Raw genomic sequence first — 22,500 nt, 5'->3', positions numbered from 1 at the left:
AGAGAGACCTGAGAGACGGTTTACATCGTGTTAGAAATTCATCCAAGCCTCATTTTACTGCTACGAGCCTCTCACAGCGCTCACACTGAATTCACCCTCAACAACCGCAGTGTCCGGTGTCGGCGCTGCGTAACATCAGAGATAAAGCTGTAACTTTAGGACAGAGGAGTTCACACTTCCTTGCGGTTTCTCGGTAATATGATGTAACAAGCTGCGTTGTTGTTTTGTTTTTTTTTGGTCTTATTAACTTGGAGAGAGGGAATAAAGAGAGAGAATGAAGAGAGAGGGAATAAAGGGAGAGAATGAACAGAGAGAATAAAGAGAGGGAATAAAGAGAGAGAATAGAGAGAGAATGAAGAGAGAGTAAAGAGAGAGAATAAAGAGAGGGAATAAAGAGAGAGAATGAAGAGAGAGAATGAAGAGAGAGAATAAAGAGAGAGGGAATAATGGGAGAGAATAAAGAGAGAGAATGAAGAGAGAGAATGAAGAGAGAGAATAAAGAGAGAGGGAATAAAGGGAGAGAATAAAGAGAGAGAATGAAGAGAGAGAATGAAGAGAGAGGGAATAAAGGGAGAGAATGAAGAGAGAGAATAAAGAGAGAGTAAAGAGAGAGAATAGAGAGAGAGAATAAAGAGAGAGGGAATAAAGAGAGGGAATAAAGAGAGAGAATGAAGAGAGAGAATGAAGAGAGAGAATAAAGAGAGAGAATGAAGAGAGAGAATGAAGAGAGAGAATAAAGAGAGAGAATGAAGAGAGAGAATGAAGAGAGAGAATAAAGAGAGAGAATGAAGAGAGAGAATAAAGTGAGAGGGAATAAACGGAGAGAATAAAGAGAGAGGGAATAAACGGAGAGAATAGAGAGAGGGATGGTGAGGGAATGAGTGTTTATAGCTGCTATAACGTAAGTGACAACAGGAACTAACTTGTTTCAAAGAACATTAAATGTAACTATAAAAGGATAAAAATGACATTCTCTAATGACATTCTTTAATAAGTAATACATTGTAATTGCTGGTAAGTTGCTGTGGAATGAGAGGAATAAAACACTTGGGGACGTTCTGGTACGAGAAAACATGGTATGCTAACAGTGACGTCATCACACCCCCTGGCTGTTGATTATTTTTCTATAACGGCGCGACACACACTGTTTTACTATTTATACATTCTCTTGACACTTCAGAGAGTTCCACGGAGAACGTGTGAAGGTTTATTGATCGACGGATTGTGTTCTGTTTATCTGCACGCCTACGTTCTCAACCCTGCTTCTGTTCTGTGAAGGTTCTGATTAGGATCAGTTCAGAGCAATGCCTTCTGGGTAATCTGCTTCTCAAGTCTACGGTGATGTCATCTTTGCTCCTCCATAACAGATGCTAATTTATTCAAATCCATTCAGGACAAAAATGAAATGTTGTAAAGACAGACGTGGGGTAGGATTTGACTCTGAATGTATGATGAGGCTTTAAAGCGAATTAAAAAAAGAAAAAAATAATAATGAATGGGAATGTATAATGCTCTTGTATAACTTTTCCGTTACAAAAGAATAAATTATGTAACTTTTAATACCTAGTTTGGATCGTTTTTATAAATGCTGTATGACTAATGAGTGGCTTCGTGGTATTTAAAAGCTTTGCTGGTGCGGTCTACGTCTCTGTGCTGCTCACGATTCAAGTGTAGAATTAATAAATGTGGTCCGAAAAAATAAAACCTTCCAAACACATAAAGCCTACTGGTGTGGAAAAGCGGTAGGTCCTGCAGGAAAAAAAAAAAATCATATATTCAGTTCCTTACTTTGTTAGCTAGTGTGTAAACCAGCTAGTTATATATCCGAGTTAGCAAGCCGACGCCCTACACATACATACATACAATTAAATGATTTCCTTCTGGATTCTGATTGGTCAGAAGGTGTTGAATCATTTTCTATAACTGTAGTGCAGGTTTATATTAATGCGACTGGTTTCTATAGTAATGGCTCGTTCACAGGGACTTGTACGGTGGACGTTCCACATGAAACTAATCTAAACTGTGTGTAACCGTTTACATGGTGAAGTTTTCTACAAGGAGAAATGTGTTTATGCAGCGTGTGTGGAAGGAGTCTCCAGTGTCAGCGCTGTGTAACAGTCAGAGGTGAAGCTGAAACTTTACATTTTCAACATCTTCATCACAGAGTTTACACTCCTCTACTGTTTCACTCTAACACTCTCAACAAGAGAGAATAGAGAGAGAGAATAGAGAGAGAGAATAGAGAGAGAGAATAGAGAGAGAGAATAGAGAGAGAGAATAGAGAGAGAGAATAAAGAGAGAGAGAATAGAGAGAGAGAATAGAGAGAATAGAGAGAGAATAGAGAGAGAATAGAGAGAGAGAGTAAAGAGAGAATAGAGAGAGAGAATAGAGAGAGAGAGAGAATAGAGAGAGAGAGTATATAGAGAGAGAATAGAGAGAGAGAATAGAGAGAGAGAGAATAGAGAGAGAATATAGAGAGAGAGAATAGAGAGAGAGTATATAGAGAGAGAATAGACGGAGAGAGTATATAGAGAGAGAATAGAGAGAGAGAATAGAGAGAGAGAGTATAGAGAGAGAGAATAGAGAGAGAGAGAATAGAGAGAGAGAATAGAGAGAGAGAGAATAGAGAGAGAGAATAGAGAGAGAGAATAGAGAGAGTATAGAGAGAGAGAATAGAGAGAGAGAGAATAGAGAGAGAGAATAGAGAGAGAGAATAGAGAGAGAGAATAGAGAGAGAGAATAAAGAGAGAGAGAATAGAGAGAGAGAATAGAGAGAGAGAATAAAGAGAGAGAGAGAGAATAGAGAGAGAGAGAATAGAGAGAGAGAGAGAATAGAGAGAGAATAGAGAGAGAGAATAGAGAGAGAGAATAGAGAGAGAGAGAGAATAGAGAGAGAGAATAGAGAGAGAATAGAGAGAGAGAATAGAGAGAGAGAATAGAGAGAGAATAGAGAGAGAGAATAGAGAGAGAGAATAGAGAGAGAGAGAGAATAGAGAGAGAGAATAGAGAGAGAGAATAGAGAGAGAGAGAATAGAGAGAGAGGGAATAAAAGGAGAGAATAAAGAGAGGGATGGTGAGGGAATGAGTGTTTATAGCTGCTATAACGTAAGTGACACCAGGAGCTAAGTTCTCCGATGTGAAATGTAAGTGTTGGGGGTTTGTTGAGGTATAAGAGAAATAAAACACTGTTATAACAAAAAAATAAGCAACTTTGCTTCATCACACCTTCTCGTATACTGAATAACATCTGTACCCTTGTGCTGCGTGTGTCCACTTGCACTCCACCATTCACTCTTATTAGTTGTATTTGATCATATTCTCTTTGTCTCGTGTGTGTTATACTACAGGATCTCCGTCAGTTTTTGTTCCCTTGGTTCCCTCGTCCACCTGTTTCCGGTTTTAAATCTTCTACTTTCCGTAATTTCCTACGTATTCTAACTGTTCATGCTCTGCTTTCATCTGGCGCCGACCTCCGCCTGCATTTTTATCATTTAATCATTACAAATTTACCTCCTAACTGCCCGAGGTCACCCTCCCACTAACGACACTGTGATTTGTGACACAGCCGCAATAACGAGACCGCACCCTTACACACGTATATCCGTCTGAGCCGCAACGGAATCAGGGACGAACCTCGGTGAAATATCGCATCCTTGTCTCATAAAGGCTCCGAGCGAGAACCAGAGGCTGTTAAATATCCCAAATTCATTCGTAGACTCGCTGGTCTGGATCTGTCCGTCCTCGTACTCCTCCGTGTGCCACTCGTACGGGCTGAAACGGCTGACCAGGAAGAGCACGACGCTCACGCCGATGTAGGCGAACACGATGCACATCCAGATCTCGTACGCCAGAGGGTCCAGGAACGAAAACACGCCCGGCTTGGACTTCTGCGGCTTTTTGATCATGATGGAGATTCCCAGGCTCATGAAGGGCTTCGAGAAGTCAATCACTTCCTCTCTGACCAGCGTGATGGTCAACGGAGCCACGGCGATATCGGCTTTCTGTAGAGGAAGAGTGGAAGGACAAGCTACTTTTTGTTTTCTGTGTACTTTAATGCAATTAAAAAAAATTTTTTTAAAAAGCATTTTTATAAACTATAACCATAACAATAGTTTTATAGTCACTGAGACTCATACAGGCAAGGACAAGTATCTCAAACTATTAATGAAAATGAAAATTATGAATGAATTATTAATGTACAGTTAGCCAAATTTACATATCTACGAACTATGGACTGGTACCTGAGGAAGAGATTAAATAATTGGAACTAATATGAGAGAATTTATTATTATTTACGGCATTACTTCTGTCCGTTCTGTTCCTTTTGGTTACAAATTACTATTACACAATGTTTACTACTGCTACAAAACCTTTACTACTCTTACAGAATGTTTCTTAATGTTACAAAAAGTTTCTTACTTTTACAAATCATTTATTACAATTACACAACGTTTATTACTACCGCAAAACATTTACGACGGCGTTCTTGAATTCTGCAAAACCGTTGTTAGTTCATTGAAACGACTGAGTTTATTACTACTTCACAACATTTATGCTACATTTATTCTTAATGCTACCAAAACGTTTGTACTGTTATAAACAAATGCGTGAAGAATTACGGGAATTACGAGATGGCAGCTGTAAAGCTGTACTTGGGAAATGTGTTGTTTCTATGGAAACACATAGAACACTTATAGCTGTGCTGCGTTGATGATCGATGATATACTGTATACCAGGGCTATTTCATGTTTCAGTCGGGAGAAATTATTAAATTAAATTTAGTATAATGTTTACTCATGCTAATCATCATCAATTTAAAAAAAAAAATAAATAAATAAATAAATAAAAGTAAAAATGCACAGAATGAGATTTCACCTAAAGAGATTTCGATGTGGTAAACTGCGGTGGTCAGATTTCTGAACATTTACATAAACATCGCGTCATTTATATTATTGATTACTCCAAACTGTCCGTTGTTTAGACTCTGAGCTGCGTGGGTTATTAGATTGCGATCTAGATTCCGTACATCATCATTTTTTCCACTCACCCCATAAACCAACTCTCCGACCATCCCGTTCCAGATCTTCGTCTCTGCGTCTCGGGCTCCGTATTTTCCATCCCCTACTATTTTCAGGCGATATTTAAAGCCGCAGTGCTTGGCGATTTCGGCTGCCAGGTCGACACAGTAACCCTCGTACCTCTCGTTATCCAAAAACAGGTCCGCGTTCTTCTTCAGCATCACGTACGGTGCTTCCTGAGATGGATTGCACACGTCTTCACACAGTATACTACACTACAAAGACTACACAAGTTCGCTACAATTACAACTCTTTTGTACTGACGAGCGCAAAGGCTTGAATAAAATAAAATGCACAGCTATATTAAAGTTTATGCACCAAAAGCAGTATCTGTAGGAGTGAAACAAAAAATAATAATGTGGGCGTGTCCTGAAACATGACAAGTATTTAGAACATAAGTTCATACCATCTGTAGTCAGTTATACAAATTATTAGAGAATATTTACATCATGCTCATAATCTAGCATGCGCCATTTGACCATTTTTTAAGGGTGCACAAACTTTTGCACGCGACTGTAAACTGTACAGTGAGGTCCGTGACTCTTAGTTTTATTTCTAGGGGTTAATGATAAATATTTTTGTCATGTGCAAATCCCACAATGAACTCCGTGTTTGGCGAGTACATGCAATTCAATTAGCATAAATTATGACATCACAACTATTCTGAAATAATAACATGAATGGAAGATTTCCGCTACCAAATGCTCAGTTTTTACTAGGTGATTTTTTTTTATTATTTTTTTTTTTTTTAAATCAGGACCATTTCTCTTTGTCATAGTGTTTGATAACATTCTGACCCAATCATACCTCAAGCTCTGATAATTAAAGTGCTCAAAGTTCTCACCAGGATGGTAGTGACTATCACCGTCTTGTTCTCCAGACCCATCGTATCATTGGGGAAAAGGTCCGATTTTGTGACCGCCATCTTGTCCATTTCATTCCAGTAACCAATCTGCAAAACAGAGCAGTGAATAATGAGAACTCGTTCTCTGACTTTATTCACAATGAGCCATTAACACTCAAGCTCCACAGAAGAAAAAAACGATTCCTCTTCCGATACTTACCGGTTCTAGCTCTCAAAAGAGATTCTACTAAGAACCTTTTAAGAAAAGGAAACTTAAAGGAACCCTAAAGGGTTATTTAGTTGGTCACCTTGATGAAACCTTTTTTTGGGGGGTAGAACTATCTGGGAACTTAGAAGAGATGGTTTCCTGTAGAACCCCTTTAGGACGCTAACGATCCTTATCTCTCAATAGAACATCTGTTGAACCCTTTTGTCTAAGGGTGTAGATAGTTAGGTAGGTGTGCTTGTTGCTTACTTATTTAACTCTAGAGGGTTCTTCTGGTAGAAGACAACTCCCTTTAAGGTTCTAGGTAGAACAAACCTCCATTTAGAGAAAGTTTCCAAGTGGAACCCTTGTAGAACCAAAGAGCCCTTGATAGACCCATTTTTTTTTCTAACCCTACAGTAGAATGTTTCTCTTTTAGAGACGGTTTCAGGTAGAACCTTTTAACAATCCAAAGAACCTCAAAAGTGTAGGCTCCCACCTATGAAAAGAAAAATCTAGATGGCTTTTTTTGGATTATTGATGTTGGGGAAACCTTAAAGGTTCTATGTAGAACCTTACAACCGAGGTTTTCTCAAAAGCAGAACCTTTGATTATCCAAGGTAGTGTTGACAAACCTGTGTTTCTAACACAGCAAGGAATAGTCATCACGATGTTCCGTACAATCTTTGGATAAAATTGAAATCTAGAACTGTTAACTATCTAAAGAACCCTTGAGAGTCTAGAACAGTTAACCATCCAAAGAATGCTTGAGAAACCTTCTTTAGAGACCAGAAACCATCTTCTTTTCTTTGGTTTGACCTTTTAAGGGGAACTATTAAAAAGTGCTATGTAGAACCCAGACTGTTTGACCTTTTTAGAGAACCTCTAGAAGATAAGAACCCTCAAAGAAGCTGAAAATGAGGCTGGAAACCACAGGCTGATATTATATTTCATGCAAAAAAAAAAAAAAAAAAAAAAACCCAACATATTTTCCTCTGTGTCTTCCCATTAAAAAAAGGAATAGTTCTAGAATGGACTTGTACCTTAACAGGACCGTTGTTCTTCAGCTCCATGACATGGACGGTGTAATTCACTCTCCTGCCGTACTGATCGAACTGGATGTTCCCGGTTAGACCTTCGACGCGCACCTGAGAACACGAGCACACGATGAGCAGCATGGAGAACAGTTTCATTTAAAACTCTACATAAACAAACCTGAAAATATCCATGCTCCTTTAATTATAGACTCATTATGTCTTGTGGGATATTTAGGTGTGTGTGTGTGTGTGTGTGTGTGTGTGTGTGTGTTGTTTACCTGTTTTAGTGCACGTTCGATCTCCACACCCTGGGCCCACGGCACGGCCGGGTTAGCCAGACAGTCTCCGTTATTAGCCCTGCGCGAGATGTCGATCCTCTGCTTGTGCAGGTAACGAAACGCTTCCGTCATCACCTGCACGGCGTCGTACGTCAATGCTGAAGTGTACTGAGGGAAAAGAATTCTGGGATATTAGCAGTTAGTGACCTTACATGTGGATTATTACTGATGTACAATCTCCTACATATAAATATTTCAGAGATCGGATCTCTCACCCTGATCTTACTGTCGGCTCCGGGATATTCCTTTTCTTCCAAAGCTTCCCAGCGCTGGTCAAATTTGGACACTAGAGGATCTTCAAAATCCACAATCTGGAATCCTGACACGTTTGCTCCGCCGTACTGAATTTTGGACAGGTCTCCATCCACAAAGCCCTGAAAGGTAAGAGTGAAGAAACACCACATTAATTTAATCATGCTAAAGTACAGACTACTTACATTTACAAAACACTGTAGTGTACGGAATACTGTAGTGTACGGAATACTGTAGTGTAGAGTATACTGTAGTGTAGAGTATACTGTAGTGTACGGAACACTGTATTGTACAGAATACTGTAGTGTACAGAACACTGTAGTGTACGGAATAGTGTAGTGTAGAGTATACTGTAGTGTAGAGTATACTGTAGTGTACGGAATACTGTAGTGTAGAGTATACTGTAGTGTATGGAATACTGTAGTGTACGGAATACTGTATTGTACAGAATACTGTAGTGTACAGAACACTGTAGTGTACGGAATAGTGTAGTGTAGAGTATACTGTAGTGTAGAGTATACTGTAGTGTACGGAATACTGTAGTGTACGGAACACTGTATTGTACAGAATACTGTAGTGTACAGAACACTGTAGTGTACGGAACACTGTAGTGTACAGAACACTGTAGTGTACGGAATACTGTAGTGTACAGAATACTGTAGTGTACGGAACACTGTAGTGTACAGAATACTGTAGTGTACGGAACACTGTAGTGTACGGAACACTGTAGTGTACGGAACACTGTAGTGTACAGAATACTGTAGTGTATGGAACACTGTAGTGTACGGAATACTGTAGTGTACGGAACACTGTAGTGTACAGAATACTGTAGTGTATGGAACACTGTAGTGTACGGAACACTGTAGTGTACAGAATACTGTAGTGTACGGAACACTGTAGTGTACGGAACACTGTAGTGTACGGAATACTGTAGTCTATGGAACACTGTAGTGTACGGAACACTGTAGTGTACGGAATACTGTAGTGTATGGAACACTGCAGTGTACGGAATACTGTAGTGTACAGAATACTGTAGTGTACGGAACACTGTAGTGTACGGAACACTGTAGTGTACGGAATACTGTAGTGTATGGAACACTGCAGTGTACGGAATACTGTAGTGTACGGAACACTGTAGTGTACAGAATACTGTAGTGTACGGAACACTGTAGTGTACGGAACACTGTAGTTTACGGAATACTGTAGTGTAAAGTATATAGAGGTGTAGAGAATGACTAAAGTATAATGAATAGTAAAGTTTAAATAAAATGTAAGTGTATGGAATACTGAGTGTACAGTATATGTCAGTAGACTGTTTATTGAAGTATACAGATGTATATGGAATACTAAAGTCGGCAGAATAGGGAATGCTGAAGTGTAAGGAATACTGAAATATAGGGAATATTGAAGTGTAGAGAATAATGAAGTGTAGGGAATAGTGAAGTATAGAGAATACTGAAGTACAGGGAATGCTGAAGTGTAAGGAATACTGAAATGTATGGAGCACTGAAGTGTAGGGAATACCAAAGTGTAGGGAATATTGTAGTATAGGGAATGTTGAAGTGTAGGGAATACTTAAGTATAGGGAATAGTGAAGTATAGAGAATACTGAAGTATAGGGAATAGTGAAGAATAGGGAATACTGAAGTGCACAGAATACTGAAGAATAGGGAATGCTGAAGTGTAAGGAATACTGAAATATATGGAGCACTGAAGTGTAGGGAATATTGAAGTATAGGGAATGCTGAAGTGTAGAGAATACTTGTAGAGAATATATAGGGAATTCTGAAGTATCTAGCAGGCTGGCTAAGGTATTAGCTATTATATCAGGCAGTTGTGATAGCACCCTTGCTAGTGTATGGCCTCCTATTATATTGTGTAATTAAAAGCAGTACTTTATGCTAAGGAACTGAAAAGAAAGGTTAGTGGTGATGTCACATGATCACATTTATGTGTAAATGTTGTGCTTTTGTGGAGGATTAGCGTGTCACTCACCAGGTTGGCTACGATGTAGTGATATCCTTTAACGTGCCTCCCGATCGTTATAATCTGTCAAATAAAACACAGGGAAGGAGCATGAGATTCAGTGTTGAAGCGGAACGTTTCAGAATTTAAAACTGGATACATGTTGTATGATATGAAGGCGATGGTACAGTCCACACACGTTTACTTACACCATGAAGCTGTGCTGTGCTTTGCGTGTGTTTTGTGTGTTAGATGAAGCCTTTATTATTATCGATTCTCTCTATTGCTCGAACACACTTCAACAAAGCTTAAAGACAATCAATGAGAGAGCCGCGAGTCTCGGACTAAATAAGCCATAGCGTGAAGAATGGTGAGTGTGCTCTCCAGCATCTGTGCAGCTCTCATTAGTGATGCCGCGGTGAGAACGAACAATCCAGATGCTTTAAAACCACGAATCATCCGCAAGCCAGACTTTAATTAGCTTTAAATAGACAATTAACTGCCACTCTGTCATTTCCAATTTTTTTTAACATATTCAGATGTGTCCAAAAGATATATAATTATTATCCTTTCAAAAAAGCACAAAAACTCAGAGTAGTCAATATTCCTCGATAAGGTCATAATGTTTTCACACGGTCACTGCATTTAAATGCATCTCAGTCATTACAGATCTTCTACAGTGGTTCTGCTATGACCTGTCAATACAAGGCATCTAACAATTCTGCGTTCTGATTGGTCAGTTCTCTATAACAGCAGCCCTGAGAGTAGCGCAGGTTGATATGAATGCGCTCGTTCTGATACGTTATCGTTTCTATAGTAACAGCTCGTTCACAGGGACTCGTTGATATGGTACAGTTTTCTGTAAGGAGATGTTTGTTTAACATTTATGGAAGGAGTCTCCAGTGTCAGCGCTTTGTAACAGTCAGAGGTAAAGCTGTAATGTTTCTGAGATCTTCAGGTCAGAGGTGTTCACGCTTTGCAATTTCTCTGTAACATGACAAGCTGCATTTTTTTTCGTCTTAACAAGTTCAAGAGAAAGAGAAAGAGATGAGGGAACGGCCGTTTATAGCTGCTATAATGTAAGTGACAACAGGAATGAACTTATTTCATGGACATTCCACAACATTAAATCTAACTCTAAATTGATTTTTAAAAAAAAGGACAATTCTTTAATTGTTCAAGGACAGTCATTGTGATGATAGAATAGTAATAATAATAATAATAATAATAATAATTATAAAAGCTGCAATCAGCATTTTCGGGGGCCAAGCACCCAGACTCGGTCAGCCGCTTCCTAAGCAATCACAGGAAAGCAGAGACATAACTTTAGGCAAAGGGATCCAAAGTGATGTGTAGTTCCACTCTTGATGTGCATGCTGTGACCATGGACTGTGGTGGAATTCTCTGACTATAGGAGGAAAGGTCTAGATGAACAAATGGGCAGCTGCTGCTGCAGCTTCCGCTCCTGTTGTGACCCGTGCTGTTGTTTGGTACTACTTTGACCTGTGCTCATGATTGTTACTGCTGTGTTATTAAGTTATTTATGTTTTTCTCATCGGTCTTGGCCTTTTTTCCGCACGTTGTGCAGGTTTAGACAAGTCGCAACATGCCCGATTTGGAGGAAGAGTTGCAAAAATGGCACTTTTTGGCATGTTATCGCAACTTTTGACCAAAAATTGTTGTATATCCTCAGGGCATGGGCCTGAAGAGGCATGCCAAGTTTGGTGTCAGTGTGCAGAACGTTAATGAGATACAGTCTCACTTCCTTTTTGGCAGCTTCATGGTCAGTTTCCTTGGCACAATACAGGCAAAACTTTTGTGAGGCTTATTCTGAAGATGGCGAATGGCAGATTTGGTAATGATTGAACAATAGTTGTTGGAAGAGCAGCAGAAAAAACAAAACAAAATACAAGATGGTGGAAAATCTAATTAGGAGGAAATTGACATCATAGGGTGCACTGAGCTTATCTCGACCCAGGGAATGCATGTCTGGCTTCTTAATAGTTTGGCTTTTCGGACACATGGTTCTAAAGTTATAACCATAAACGTATTTCCAAATTAAGCCCAAATTTGACCCTAAGGTGGCACTAGAGCGTTGGCACCACTTATCCCAAATTTGGTCAGAATTCTCCTTAAACCCCCCTCAAACAGTCTACCAAATTTCACAACTTTTTACCAGACAGTTGTATGGGCTGCCATAAACATCCTAGCCAGAAGAAGAAGAAGAAGAAAAGGTGGTATAAAAAGTGATATATAACATAACAAAGCATCAAAATATCAGAAAACCTTCAAAAAAAACAAACATGTGAATTCGCTTCTAATCAACAGCATCATCCAAACAGGTCTTGGTAGTGAATTTCTAAATTCAGTATTTCTAATCAAAACGCAGTTAAGTGATGAAGATAAAGTCTCCCGGTGGTTTAAGTTTATTTCCATCCCTACAGTGTGAGAGTTTGAGATCATCACCTGCTCCATGATGTCTTTGACTTTTTCCTGTTCACAGTCCAGGATCACTCTCCTCTCCTTCTTGTTCTCCAGATCCTGGAAGAGCGAGCGATATGCTTCGTCTTTCTTGTCGTCCTTCATGTTGCCCACGTTTATAGCCGTCACCTGCCACTTCCTCTCGGCTGCCGTGTCCAGCACCACCTGCAGAGTGGTCAGTCCTGAGGAAAAACATGTAAAAATAATGATACTGAGCTGTTTAGTTTAAAAAAAAAAAAAAAAAAAAAAGGGAAAAGGATTCCACATCTCAAATCCTTCCCTACTCACTACACAGTGCTCATTAATAACTGTGATTTATTGTATTCACCGGTAGCTATAGCTTTATTTATAATAAACTGAAAATTGATGGATTTTTAGATTTTTATTATTATTATTATTATTATTATTATTATTCCTTTAGTTTAAATGCATTCTTTTACTCAAAGCTCTCCGGTCATCCTGGGATTTAAACCGAAATTTAACAAAAATCTTTCTATAACGTGATTTTGAAGTAGCATGTCTCTGAGTGCTTTTTGTGAAAGTTTAGATTGAGAATAAATGCTATTTCGTCTCATTTACCTCACAGGAAGCTGGCGTAATATCTGACTCAGCGCCAGCGTGCATTTCTAACGAGGATTTAAACACTGCACTGGAGGAAATGCCACAAGCTTCCTTTTTGTAAAGCAAATAAAACAGCCATTTAACACCAATCTGCCACAGGGCCACACACACACACATACACACACACACACACACACACACACACTCGATATTGGCCTGTCATGCTAAATCAGTTATCACAGTATCTCACACTTCCTTTCGACTAAAAAGACCATTTTGGACTGTTATTTTCCGTGTCAAATCAATCATCTGCCAACATTTTGGATGCCGCTGACACCAGGGAGTGTTTCAAATCTTTAAAACTTCTTCACATGAACTTGTATTCATTTAAAAAATATGGACTCCAGAATCCAGAAATAAACCAAAATAAAATAATAGATATAAGAGGTTACTATACACATGTTATAATATCATTACTAATACTTTATTATTTATTTAAATTATCAGGATACCTAGAATGTCAGGATTGTATTAGTCCATTTCAATTACAAAACAGCTGATTATCTTATATATATATATATATATATATATATATATATATATATATATATGTATATATATATATATATATATATATATATATGTGTATATATATATATATATATATATATATATATATATAAAACCGGTCAAAAGTTTAGACACACCAACTCTTTATTTTTTCTCCACATTTTAGAATAATAATAAAGTCATCAAAATTCTGGAGTAACACAAATGGAACTATGGGAATTATGTCTAGATAAAAAATCCTAAATAAATCTAAATAATTTAGTATTTTAGCATCTTCAAAGTAGAGACGCTTTTTGCCGAGAATTTACAGACATGTATTCTTGGTGTTTTCTCGAGCGATTTCTTGAGGAATTTCGCTGAGATGATTTTTAAACAGTATTAAAGGAGTTCACGCCGACGCCGGACTCTTATCGGCCGCGCTTCGGAATATTCCGCTCCGAGTCGTCCGTTTAAAAAAAGATTTTTTTTGTAAATAAAATGTTAGTTTTCTAATGAAAGAAATTAATATGTTGGCACAATTGTATTTTTTATCTATGACACTGATTTCAAACATTTTATCATCCACCTTCAGATCAGAAGGTTTTTAAGATCATAAGAAACATTTCAGTCGAGTGTCCACAAACCTTTGACTGGTGGTGTGTATATATATATTTGAGAGAGAGAGAGAAAGAGAAACCGAGATTGCCCATAAATGCACAATTACTCCATATAATGGGGATGATAAAAGCAAACCAAGGCCAACTGAGAACTCCATTTGATCATAAACGCTGTTGAACAGCCGCACAAAGACCTCGGACTCCTTCATCACATCTCATTTATCATCTTATTGATTTCTCACTTTCTGTCCGATATTTCTCCCAGCTCGTTAATGAAGCCCAGCTCCAGTACAGTAGCCGTCCATCTCCGAGTTCTCATCCCGCAGCCATTATATCCACTGATGCATTACCTTCTATTGTCTCATCGTGTATTGAAGACACACAGCTGGGCCTCGGAGCCTCGTCAGAGGTGTGAGGATGAATTAATTACGCACCCCAATTAAGCAGAGGTCGTGGATTAGCATCAGAGCGAGCAACCGCGATTGTGTGTGTTCCTGGATAATTCTGAAATGACTGTGGGCGTAATTTACAAAAAACAACATGCTCATTAGGAGATAGGGTAATGCAATTAATTACTTATTCCGTGGAGTATGGATTCATTTCTACTGAACAGTGGAGGATTTTAAAGAAATTCACAAATGAAAACAGCACAGAATAAGGCAGGTCCAGAAAACCAGGCTGTATTTTTCATAAAGTGTAGCTGAGGAGATGAGTCTCGAGTACTTTGAAGTAATCAGACTTTGAAGCTTATGATTCATCATTTGATTCAGACTTTGACACATATGACTTATTATCTGACTCAAACTTTGAAGCATATGACTCAACCCTTGTTTTAGATACTGAAGCTTATGCTTCATCATTTGACTTACTTCAAAGCTCATGGCTTGCCACTCAACTCAGACTTGAGTTACTCATCAATTGTCAGACTTTGACGCATATGACTCATCATTTGACTCACATTTTTAAGCATATGACTCATTTGATTCAGGCTTTGAAGCATATGACTCATCATTTGACTCAGACACTGAAGCATATGACTCATCATTTAACTCAAACTTTGAAGTCTATGACTCATCATTTGACTCAGACACTGAAGCATATGACTTGTCATTTGACTCAAACTTTGAAGTTTATGACTCATAATTTGACTCAGACATTGAAGAATATGACTCATCATTTGACTCAGACTTTGAAGCATATGACTCATCATTTGACTCAGATTATGAAGCATATGACTCATCATTTCACTCAAACTTTGAAGCATATGACTCATAATTTGATTCAGGATTTGAAACATATGACTCATCATTTGACTCTGACTGAAGCATATGACTCATCGTTTGACTCAAACTTTGAAGCTCCTGACTGTTTTTTTTTTTTATTTCTCTCTCTTTGTCTGTTTGGGCTCTGTGTGTGTGTGTGTGTGTGTGTGTGTGTGTGTGTGTGTGTGTGTGTGTGTGTGCGTGTGTGTGTGTGTGTGTGTGTGTGTGTGTGTGTGTGAGATGATGCTTTCACACTGCTCTTTAATGTCTGTGTTCTATAAGTGTGTGATGTGGCTGATACCAGGAAATTCTTGTCTGATCAATATCACACAACCAACAGCATGCTGTAATTTATCATGGTGTGTGTGTGTGTGTGTGTGTGTGTGTGTGTGTGTGTGTGTATCTGTTTGTGTAGCTACACATTAATCATTTTTATAGAGCTGAATTGCATGGCTGCGTGTTTGTATCGTTAAAGCTACACAGAAAATACAGCCGGAGGTTCAGCACAGGATTTCTGTCCTCACAGATTTATCAGATTATTATGGGCTGGCGCTAATCCTGGATCGGAAATGTGTATAAATGCACGGATAAAAGCCTGAAGTAACAGGCGATCACCTAAAGAGCATATACACGGATATACACGTAGTGTATAAACATATAGAATACAAGTCGAGAGAATACAACTGAGAAAAGAAGAGTGAGAAAGAGAGACAGAGCATGAAAGACAAACAGAGAGAGAGAGAGAGAGAGAGAGAGAGAGAGAGAGAGAGAGAGACGGATGTTACACAACATAAAAACTGTAATTGTTGGGAAATTGCTGTGATGGAAGAGGAATAAAACACGTAGGTACATGCTGTTAAGGGAAAATAATTTGGGGATGTAAAAGTGACTCTGCTTCATCACACCTCCCCATTGTTGATTATTTTCCTACAACAGCATGACAGAGTGTTTAGTTCATTATATAGCTACCATGGACATTAAATAGGGTTCTAAATGTTCTGTCACTAGCTGGCTAATGTTCCGCTAAGGGACGCTCATTAGAGTAGATAAACATAAATAAGCGTACCTCGGTCGCTGTCGTACAGATAAGCGAATTTGTCCCACTTGTAGTACTCGATGAGGCTCAGTAAGGGTCCTTTAATGTCGGGCCTCATCTGCAGGATGAACTGCTGCGTTCCGTCCAGAGGAAAACTCGGAGTGATGAAGGAGACGTGCAGCGTTCCGCAGAACGACGTTATCGTGTTCACAGACTTCTTATCGTAGAATCCGAAAATGGCATAAACTCCTCGTGAGAACTGTGAACAGACTGGACACACACACACACACACACACACACACACACACACACACCAAGGTTAGACTTGGTCTAACTTGTGCTCTTGACATGCAGAACATACAACATGCTGACTGATCAAGTGTATAAGCTGTAATAACCCTGTTGCTACGCAACTGAGCATAAGCTAGCTAACGACAGCTGCTAGGCCGGTGGTTTTAGTTAGCTAGCACACAAATAAAGTCTTTATATAGACAATGTGAAGACGCAGTGAGTGTGGAAATGAGACAAAAATGTCAGGAACGTCAACATTTACCTCAGATCTGGTGTTAAATGACTAAAAAAATATCTTTTAATTATAGTTTAATTACACTTAGCATCAAGCTACGTGTATTGAGAAGCAACAATTAACATCACAAATTCCTGTGATCCTGAAGCTTTCAGAAAATTATAAATAGTCACTATATCAGGTAAAAAAAAAAAAAGAACTGCTTTTATTTATTTGTTTGTTTGTTTATTTGTTTGTTTCATATTATTTATCAGTAAATAATTCTACATTAAATACATTTGATGCAAATTAGTTCTTTAAAACTGATCAAAATCCAGTTTTATAAATAAAACTCATATCTAACTTAAATATTCTTTTTTTTATTTTCGCTTTTAAAAAAAAAAGATTCTAGATTTTTCGATTTCTGTATTTTAGCTAAGTCAGCTAAGTTATTTCAGATTTTTTATTTTATTTTAAAATGAATTGCTTTAGATTTGAGGTCTTTTCAGATGTTTGAATTGTACATCCGAAGATTTTAGATTTTTAGATTTTAGGTTTAAGATGAAATTTTCTTAATTTTTTTTTATTTATTCGTTTGTTTATTTTAGATTTCGGGTCCAGTGTAAAAATGGAACTGTACTATTAGATTTTAGAAGCCACACCCACCGGTTGTTTAGCTCCACCCTTATTTCTGACCAAAAATATAAATGTGTGGAATTATGGGGAATCAGTGGCATACGCAGTTTTCTTTAATAAATATGATTACTGAGGAACGGCTGCTATTGACTGTTTTCTGCTTTAAGCTATCGTGAGTCGTGGCATTTGATTGTGGTTTGTTTTATACGACCTGCACATCGTGAATCCAAAAATAAATCCAAGTTCAGGATTTTTATTGTGTTTGCGTGACTCGAGCAGCTGAGCGTAAAAAAGGCGGCGGAGTTCTGAGAATCTGTCTGAAATGTGGCTCAATAAAATGTTTAATTAAGGGGAAAAATACTATGGCATTTCACCCAGACAGGCAGAAATGAAGAAAAGAGAAGAGAAGAGAAGAGAAGAGAAGAGAAGAGAAGAGAAGAGAAGAGAAGAGAAGAGAAGAGAGAAAGCTATTAAGGAGCCGGTCACATCTGACTGCTTTTCAGTGACACAGGGCCATTAACACGGTGAAAAGACGAGTGCACACTCCACTGTGGGGATAAATTACTGTGTTGTTGATGGCTCACACTCATTTAAGCCTCCTTCATTTTTATTTCTTTACACTAAAACTAAATCCTCTCTGAGAAAAAAAAACATTTACTGAGAAAAACTCCACCTGCAGAACCCCGATGGAGTCTTTCTGCAAACTGCTCAGGTCTTCTGTTATTAAAGAGAGCAGTGTGTTCGTCTTTTATTGTGCAGATAAAAAGATCATCTCAACGGAGCACGCTGACTCGGATCTATTCACACGCGCTCACCTAGGCTTCGAGTGCTCAAGACACTTCAACTCCAAATCCAATCAAAACTCCAAATCCAATCAAAACTCCAAATCTAATAAAAGCTCCAAATCTAAATTAAACTCTATATCTAAAAACTCCAAATCCAATCAAAAGTGTAAATCTAAACAAAACTCCAAATCCAAACAAAACTCCAAATCCAATCAAAGCTCCAAATCTAATAAAAGCTCAAAATCTAAATTAAACTCTATATCTAAAAACTCCATATCCAATCAAAAGTGTAAATCTAAACAAAACTCCATATCCAATCAAAACTCCAAATCTAATCAAAACTCCAAATCTAAACAAAACTCCAAATCCAATCAAAACTCCAAATCCAATCAAAACTCCAAATCCAATCAAAAGTGTAAATCTAATCAAAACTCCAAATCCAATCAAAACTCCAAATCTAATCAAAACTCCAAATCTAAACAAAACTCCAAATCCAATCAAAACTCCAAATCCAATCAAAACTTCAAATCCAATCAAAGCTCCAAATCTAATAAAAACTCAAAATCTAAACAAAACTCTAAATCTAAAAACTCCAAATCCAATTAAAACTCCAAGTCCAATCAAAACTGTTAGTGAGATAGAAAGCGAGAGACAGAGAGACAGAAAGAGAGAGTGAGACAGAGAGAAACAGAGAGAGAGGGAGTGAGAGAGGGAGTGAGAGAGACAATAAGAGCGATAGAGAGACAAAGAGAGAGTGAGAGAGAGAGTGAGAGAGAGAGAGGGAGAGTGAGAGAGAGAGTGAGAGAGAGAGAGAATGAGAGAGAGTGAGTGAGAGAGAGGGAGAGAGAGTGAGAGAGAGAGAGTGAGAGAGAGGGAGAGAGGGAGAGAGAGAGAGTGAGAGAGAGAGTGAGAGTGAGAGAGAGAGTGAGAGAGAGAGAGTGAGAGAGTGAGAGAGACAGAGTGAGTGAGAGAGAGAGTGAGAGAGAGTGAGAGAGTGAGAGAGTGAGAGTGAGAGAGAGAGTGAGAGAGAGAGAGAGACAGAGAGAGAGAGTGAGAGAGTGAGAGAGAGAGTGAGAGAGAGAGTGAGAGAGAGCGTGAGAGAGAGAGAGAGAGAGAGGGAGAGAGGGAGAGAGAGAGAGGGAGAGAGAGAAAGAGAGAGAGAGAGAGAGAGAGAGAGGGAGAGAGAGAGAGAGTGAGAGTGAGAGAGAGTGAGTGAGAGAGTGAGAGTGAGGGAGAGAGTAAGAGAGAGAGAGAGAGAGAGAGAGAGAGAGAGTGAGAGAGAGAGTGAGAGAGAGAGAGAGAGAGAGAGAAAGAGAGAAGTATGACATGCCATTGTTTAATATTATTGAAACGGTAATCATGTGACCTGCTGCAGTGTGAGGAATCAAACAGTTTAGAATCATTTCCGCCTCCTGTGCACCAACCAGAAGATGATTCTTTTCCTATAACCCACATCCGGACGTACCAACCTTTTGCCAACGGTTTTATTTAGCCGTTTATAGTTACATTTAATGTCCATAAACAAGTTCCTGTGCCCCGAACTTTCCAACAGGCTTCTAGAGATTTCCGAGCACAGCGTTAGAGTTCCAGTATTTGGGACGGAGAAGAATTCACACGAATAATTCATCAAAATCCAACAGCAGCGAAGGAGTTTCCTTTGTGAGATGGAAACTGGGTGACCTTGGAATAAAGATGGAGAGATGGAGATGAATCGGAGAGACATCGGAGAGATATCGGAGAGGAAAATCCACAGAAGGGTGGAGATGAAGGAAGATAAAATAGAGAGACGAAGAGATACAGTGGGGGAAAAAAGTATTTGACCCCCTGCTGATTTTGTACGTTTGCCCACGGACAAAGAAATGAGCAGTCTATAATTTTAATGGTAGATTTATTTGAACAGTGAGAGACAGAATAACAACAAGAAAATACAGAAAAACGCATGTCAAAAATGTTATAAATTGATTTGCATTTTAATGAGGGAAATATGTATTTGACCCCCTCTCAATCAGAAAGATTTCTGGCTCCCAGGTGTCTTTTATACAGGTAACGAGCTGAGATTAGGAGCACACTCTTAAAGGGAGTGCTCCTAATATCAGCTTGTTACCTGTATAAAAGACACCTGTCCACTGAAGCAATCAATCAGTCAGATTCCAAACTCTCCACCATGGCCAAGACCAAAGAGCTCTCCAAGGATGTCAGGGACAAGATTGTAGACCTACACAAGTCTGGAATGGGCTACAAGACCAGTGCCAAGCAGCTTGGTGAGAAAGTGACAACAGTTGGTGCGATTATTCACAAATGGAAGAAACACAAAACAACTGTCGATCTCCCTCGGCCTGGGGCTCCATGCAAGATCTCACCACGTGGAGTTGCAACGATCATGAGAACAGTGAGGAATCAGCCCAGAACTACACGGGAGGATCTTGTCAATGACCTCAAGGCAGCTGGGACCATAGTCACCAAGAAAACAATCGGTAACACACTACACCGTGAAGGACTGAAATCCTGCAGCGCCCGCAAGATCCCCCTGCTCAAGAAAGCACATATACATGCCCGTCTGAAGTTTGCCAATGAACATCTGAATGATTCAGAGGACAACTGGGTGAAAGTGTTGAGGTCAGATGAGACCAAAATGGAGCTCTTTGGCATCAACTCAACTCGCCGTGTTTGGAGGAGGAGGAATGCTGCCTATGACCCCTGGAACACCATCCCCACCGTCAAACATGGAGCTGGAAACATTATGCTTTGGGGTTTTTTTTCTGCTAAGGGGACAGGACAACATCACCGCATCAAAGGGACGATGGACAGGGCCATGTACCGTCAAATCTTGGGTGAGAACCTCCTTCCCTCAGACAGGGCACTGAAAATGGGTCGTGGATGGGTATTCCAGCATGACAATGACCCAAAACACACGGCCAAGGCAACAAAGGAGTGACTCAAGAAGAAGCACATTAAGGTCCTGGAGTGGCCTAGCCCGTCTCCAGACCTTAATCCCATAGAAAATCTGTGGAGGGAGCTGAAGGTTCGAGTTGCCAAACGTCAGCCTCGAAACCTTAATGACTTGGAGAAGATCTGCAAAGAGGAGTGGGACAAGATCCCTCCTGAGATGTGTGCAAACCTGGTGGCCAACTACAAGAAACGTCTGACCTCTGTGATTGCCAACAAGGGTTTTGCCACCAAGTACTAAGTCATGTTTTGCAGAGGGGTCAAATACTTATTTCCCTCATTGAAATGCAAATCAATTTATAACATTTTTGACGTGCGTTTTTCTGGATTTTCTTGTTGTTATTCTGTCTCTCACTGTTCAAATAAATCTACCATTAAAATTATACACTGATCATTTCTTTGTCAGTGGGAAAACGTACAAAATCAGCAGGGGATCAAATACTTTTTTCCCTCACTGTATGTGAGAGTGAGAGAGTGAATCACCGTCACTCATCTTTTTTTCCTGTGTAATTATTTGGCAGCAGTTCATGCTGATACATGTATCTGAGTCTGCATTTGATGGACAGATAGCGAGATGGAGAGGTGAAGAAAGAGAAACAGGAAAGAGAAACAGAAGGGGAAGAATCGAGAGAGGAAGAGGTATATTTAGCTGTCCTCATTATGTGGCCTTATTTTCTGTCACTCTCTCTCTCTCTCTCTCTCTCTCTCTCTCTCTCTCCCCCCTTCTCCCCTTCCCCCCCCCTCTCTCTTTCTCTCTCTGTTCTTCTCTCAGTCCTGACTTACATCCTCAGTCTCACTAACACACACCATGAACACATGAAACACTTTTATACAGGAAGAAAAACAGAAAAGCTGTGTGTGTGTGTGTGTGTGTGTATCCGTGTGTGTGTATGTGTGTGTGTATGTGTGTGTGTGTGTGTTAATACTTGCTTAACAAATATATCGCTCGCTAAGAGCATTTTTAAAAAAAGCTTATTATCAGAATGAAGTGATTGAACACACACACACACACACACACACACACACACACACACACACACACACACACATACTGAGGGCTGATTATTACAGAGAAATAATTGATAAATTAACCCTGTGTTCCAATTGGAAGAATGTTCTGTGTGTAGAAGGATGGAGAGACACCATATAGACAGATGGATGGATGTATAGTTGGATGGATGGATGGATGGATGGATGGAAATATAAACAGATGGATAGACACCATTTGAACAGATGGATGGATGTATAGTTGGATGGATGGATGGAAATATAAATAGGTGGAAAGAGGAAATATTAACATATTTAAATAAGACATTAAAAAATATTGTACAATCTCTCATGTCTGGGATGGAGCAGTGTTTCTGATTGAGGATGAAAGAATAAAAAAGTGAGTGAGGAATAA

The 22,500-nt window shown here is 39.1% G+C and overlaps 1 protein-coding gene across 5 annotated transcripts in view; it reads right to left on the bottom strand.

The window, feature by feature from the left end:
* The window catches only part of gria2b (glutamate receptor, ionotropic, AMPA 2b), a 53,341-nt gene that overhangs the window by 12,005 nt on the left and 18,836 nt on the right, over positions 1-22,500 (bottom strand). For all 5 annotated transcript variants that reach the window (XM_053682310.1, XM_053682308.1, XM_017473407.3 and 2 more), the window contains exons 3-12: positions 16,257-16,496; positions 12,187-12,383; positions 9,751-9,804; positions 7,719-7,877; positions 7,444-7,611; positions 7,172-7,276; positions 5,924-6,031; positions 5,049-5,255; positions 3,635-4,002; positions 1-8 (exon numbers count right to left, since the gene is read on the bottom strand). The exon at positions 1-8 is cut by the window's left edge and continues 191 nt beyond it. In XM_053682310.1, the coding sequence (XP_053538285.1) occupies positions 1-8; positions 3,635-4,002; positions 5,049-5,255; positions 5,924-6,031; positions 7,172-7,276; positions 7,444-7,611; positions 7,719-7,877; positions 9,751-9,804; positions 12,187-12,383; positions 16,257-16,496 (1,614 nt within the window). The remainder of the gene's footprint in view (positions 9-3,634; positions 4,003-5,048; positions 5,256-5,923; positions 6,032-7,171; positions 7,277-7,443; positions 7,612-7,718; positions 7,878-9,750; positions 9,805-12,186; positions 12,384-16,256; positions 16,497-22,500) is intronic.

The sequence above is a fragment of the Ictalurus punctatus genome, chromosome 8, assembly GCF_001660625.3.
Source record: "Ictalurus punctatus breed USDA103 chromosome 8, Coco_2.0, whole genome shotgun sequence".
NCBI classification, from domain to species: Eukaryota; Metazoa; Chordata; class Actinopteri; order Siluriformes; family Ictaluridae; genus Ictalurus; species Ictalurus punctatus.
This window is presented reverse-complemented; position numbering and strand designations above follow the sequence as displayed.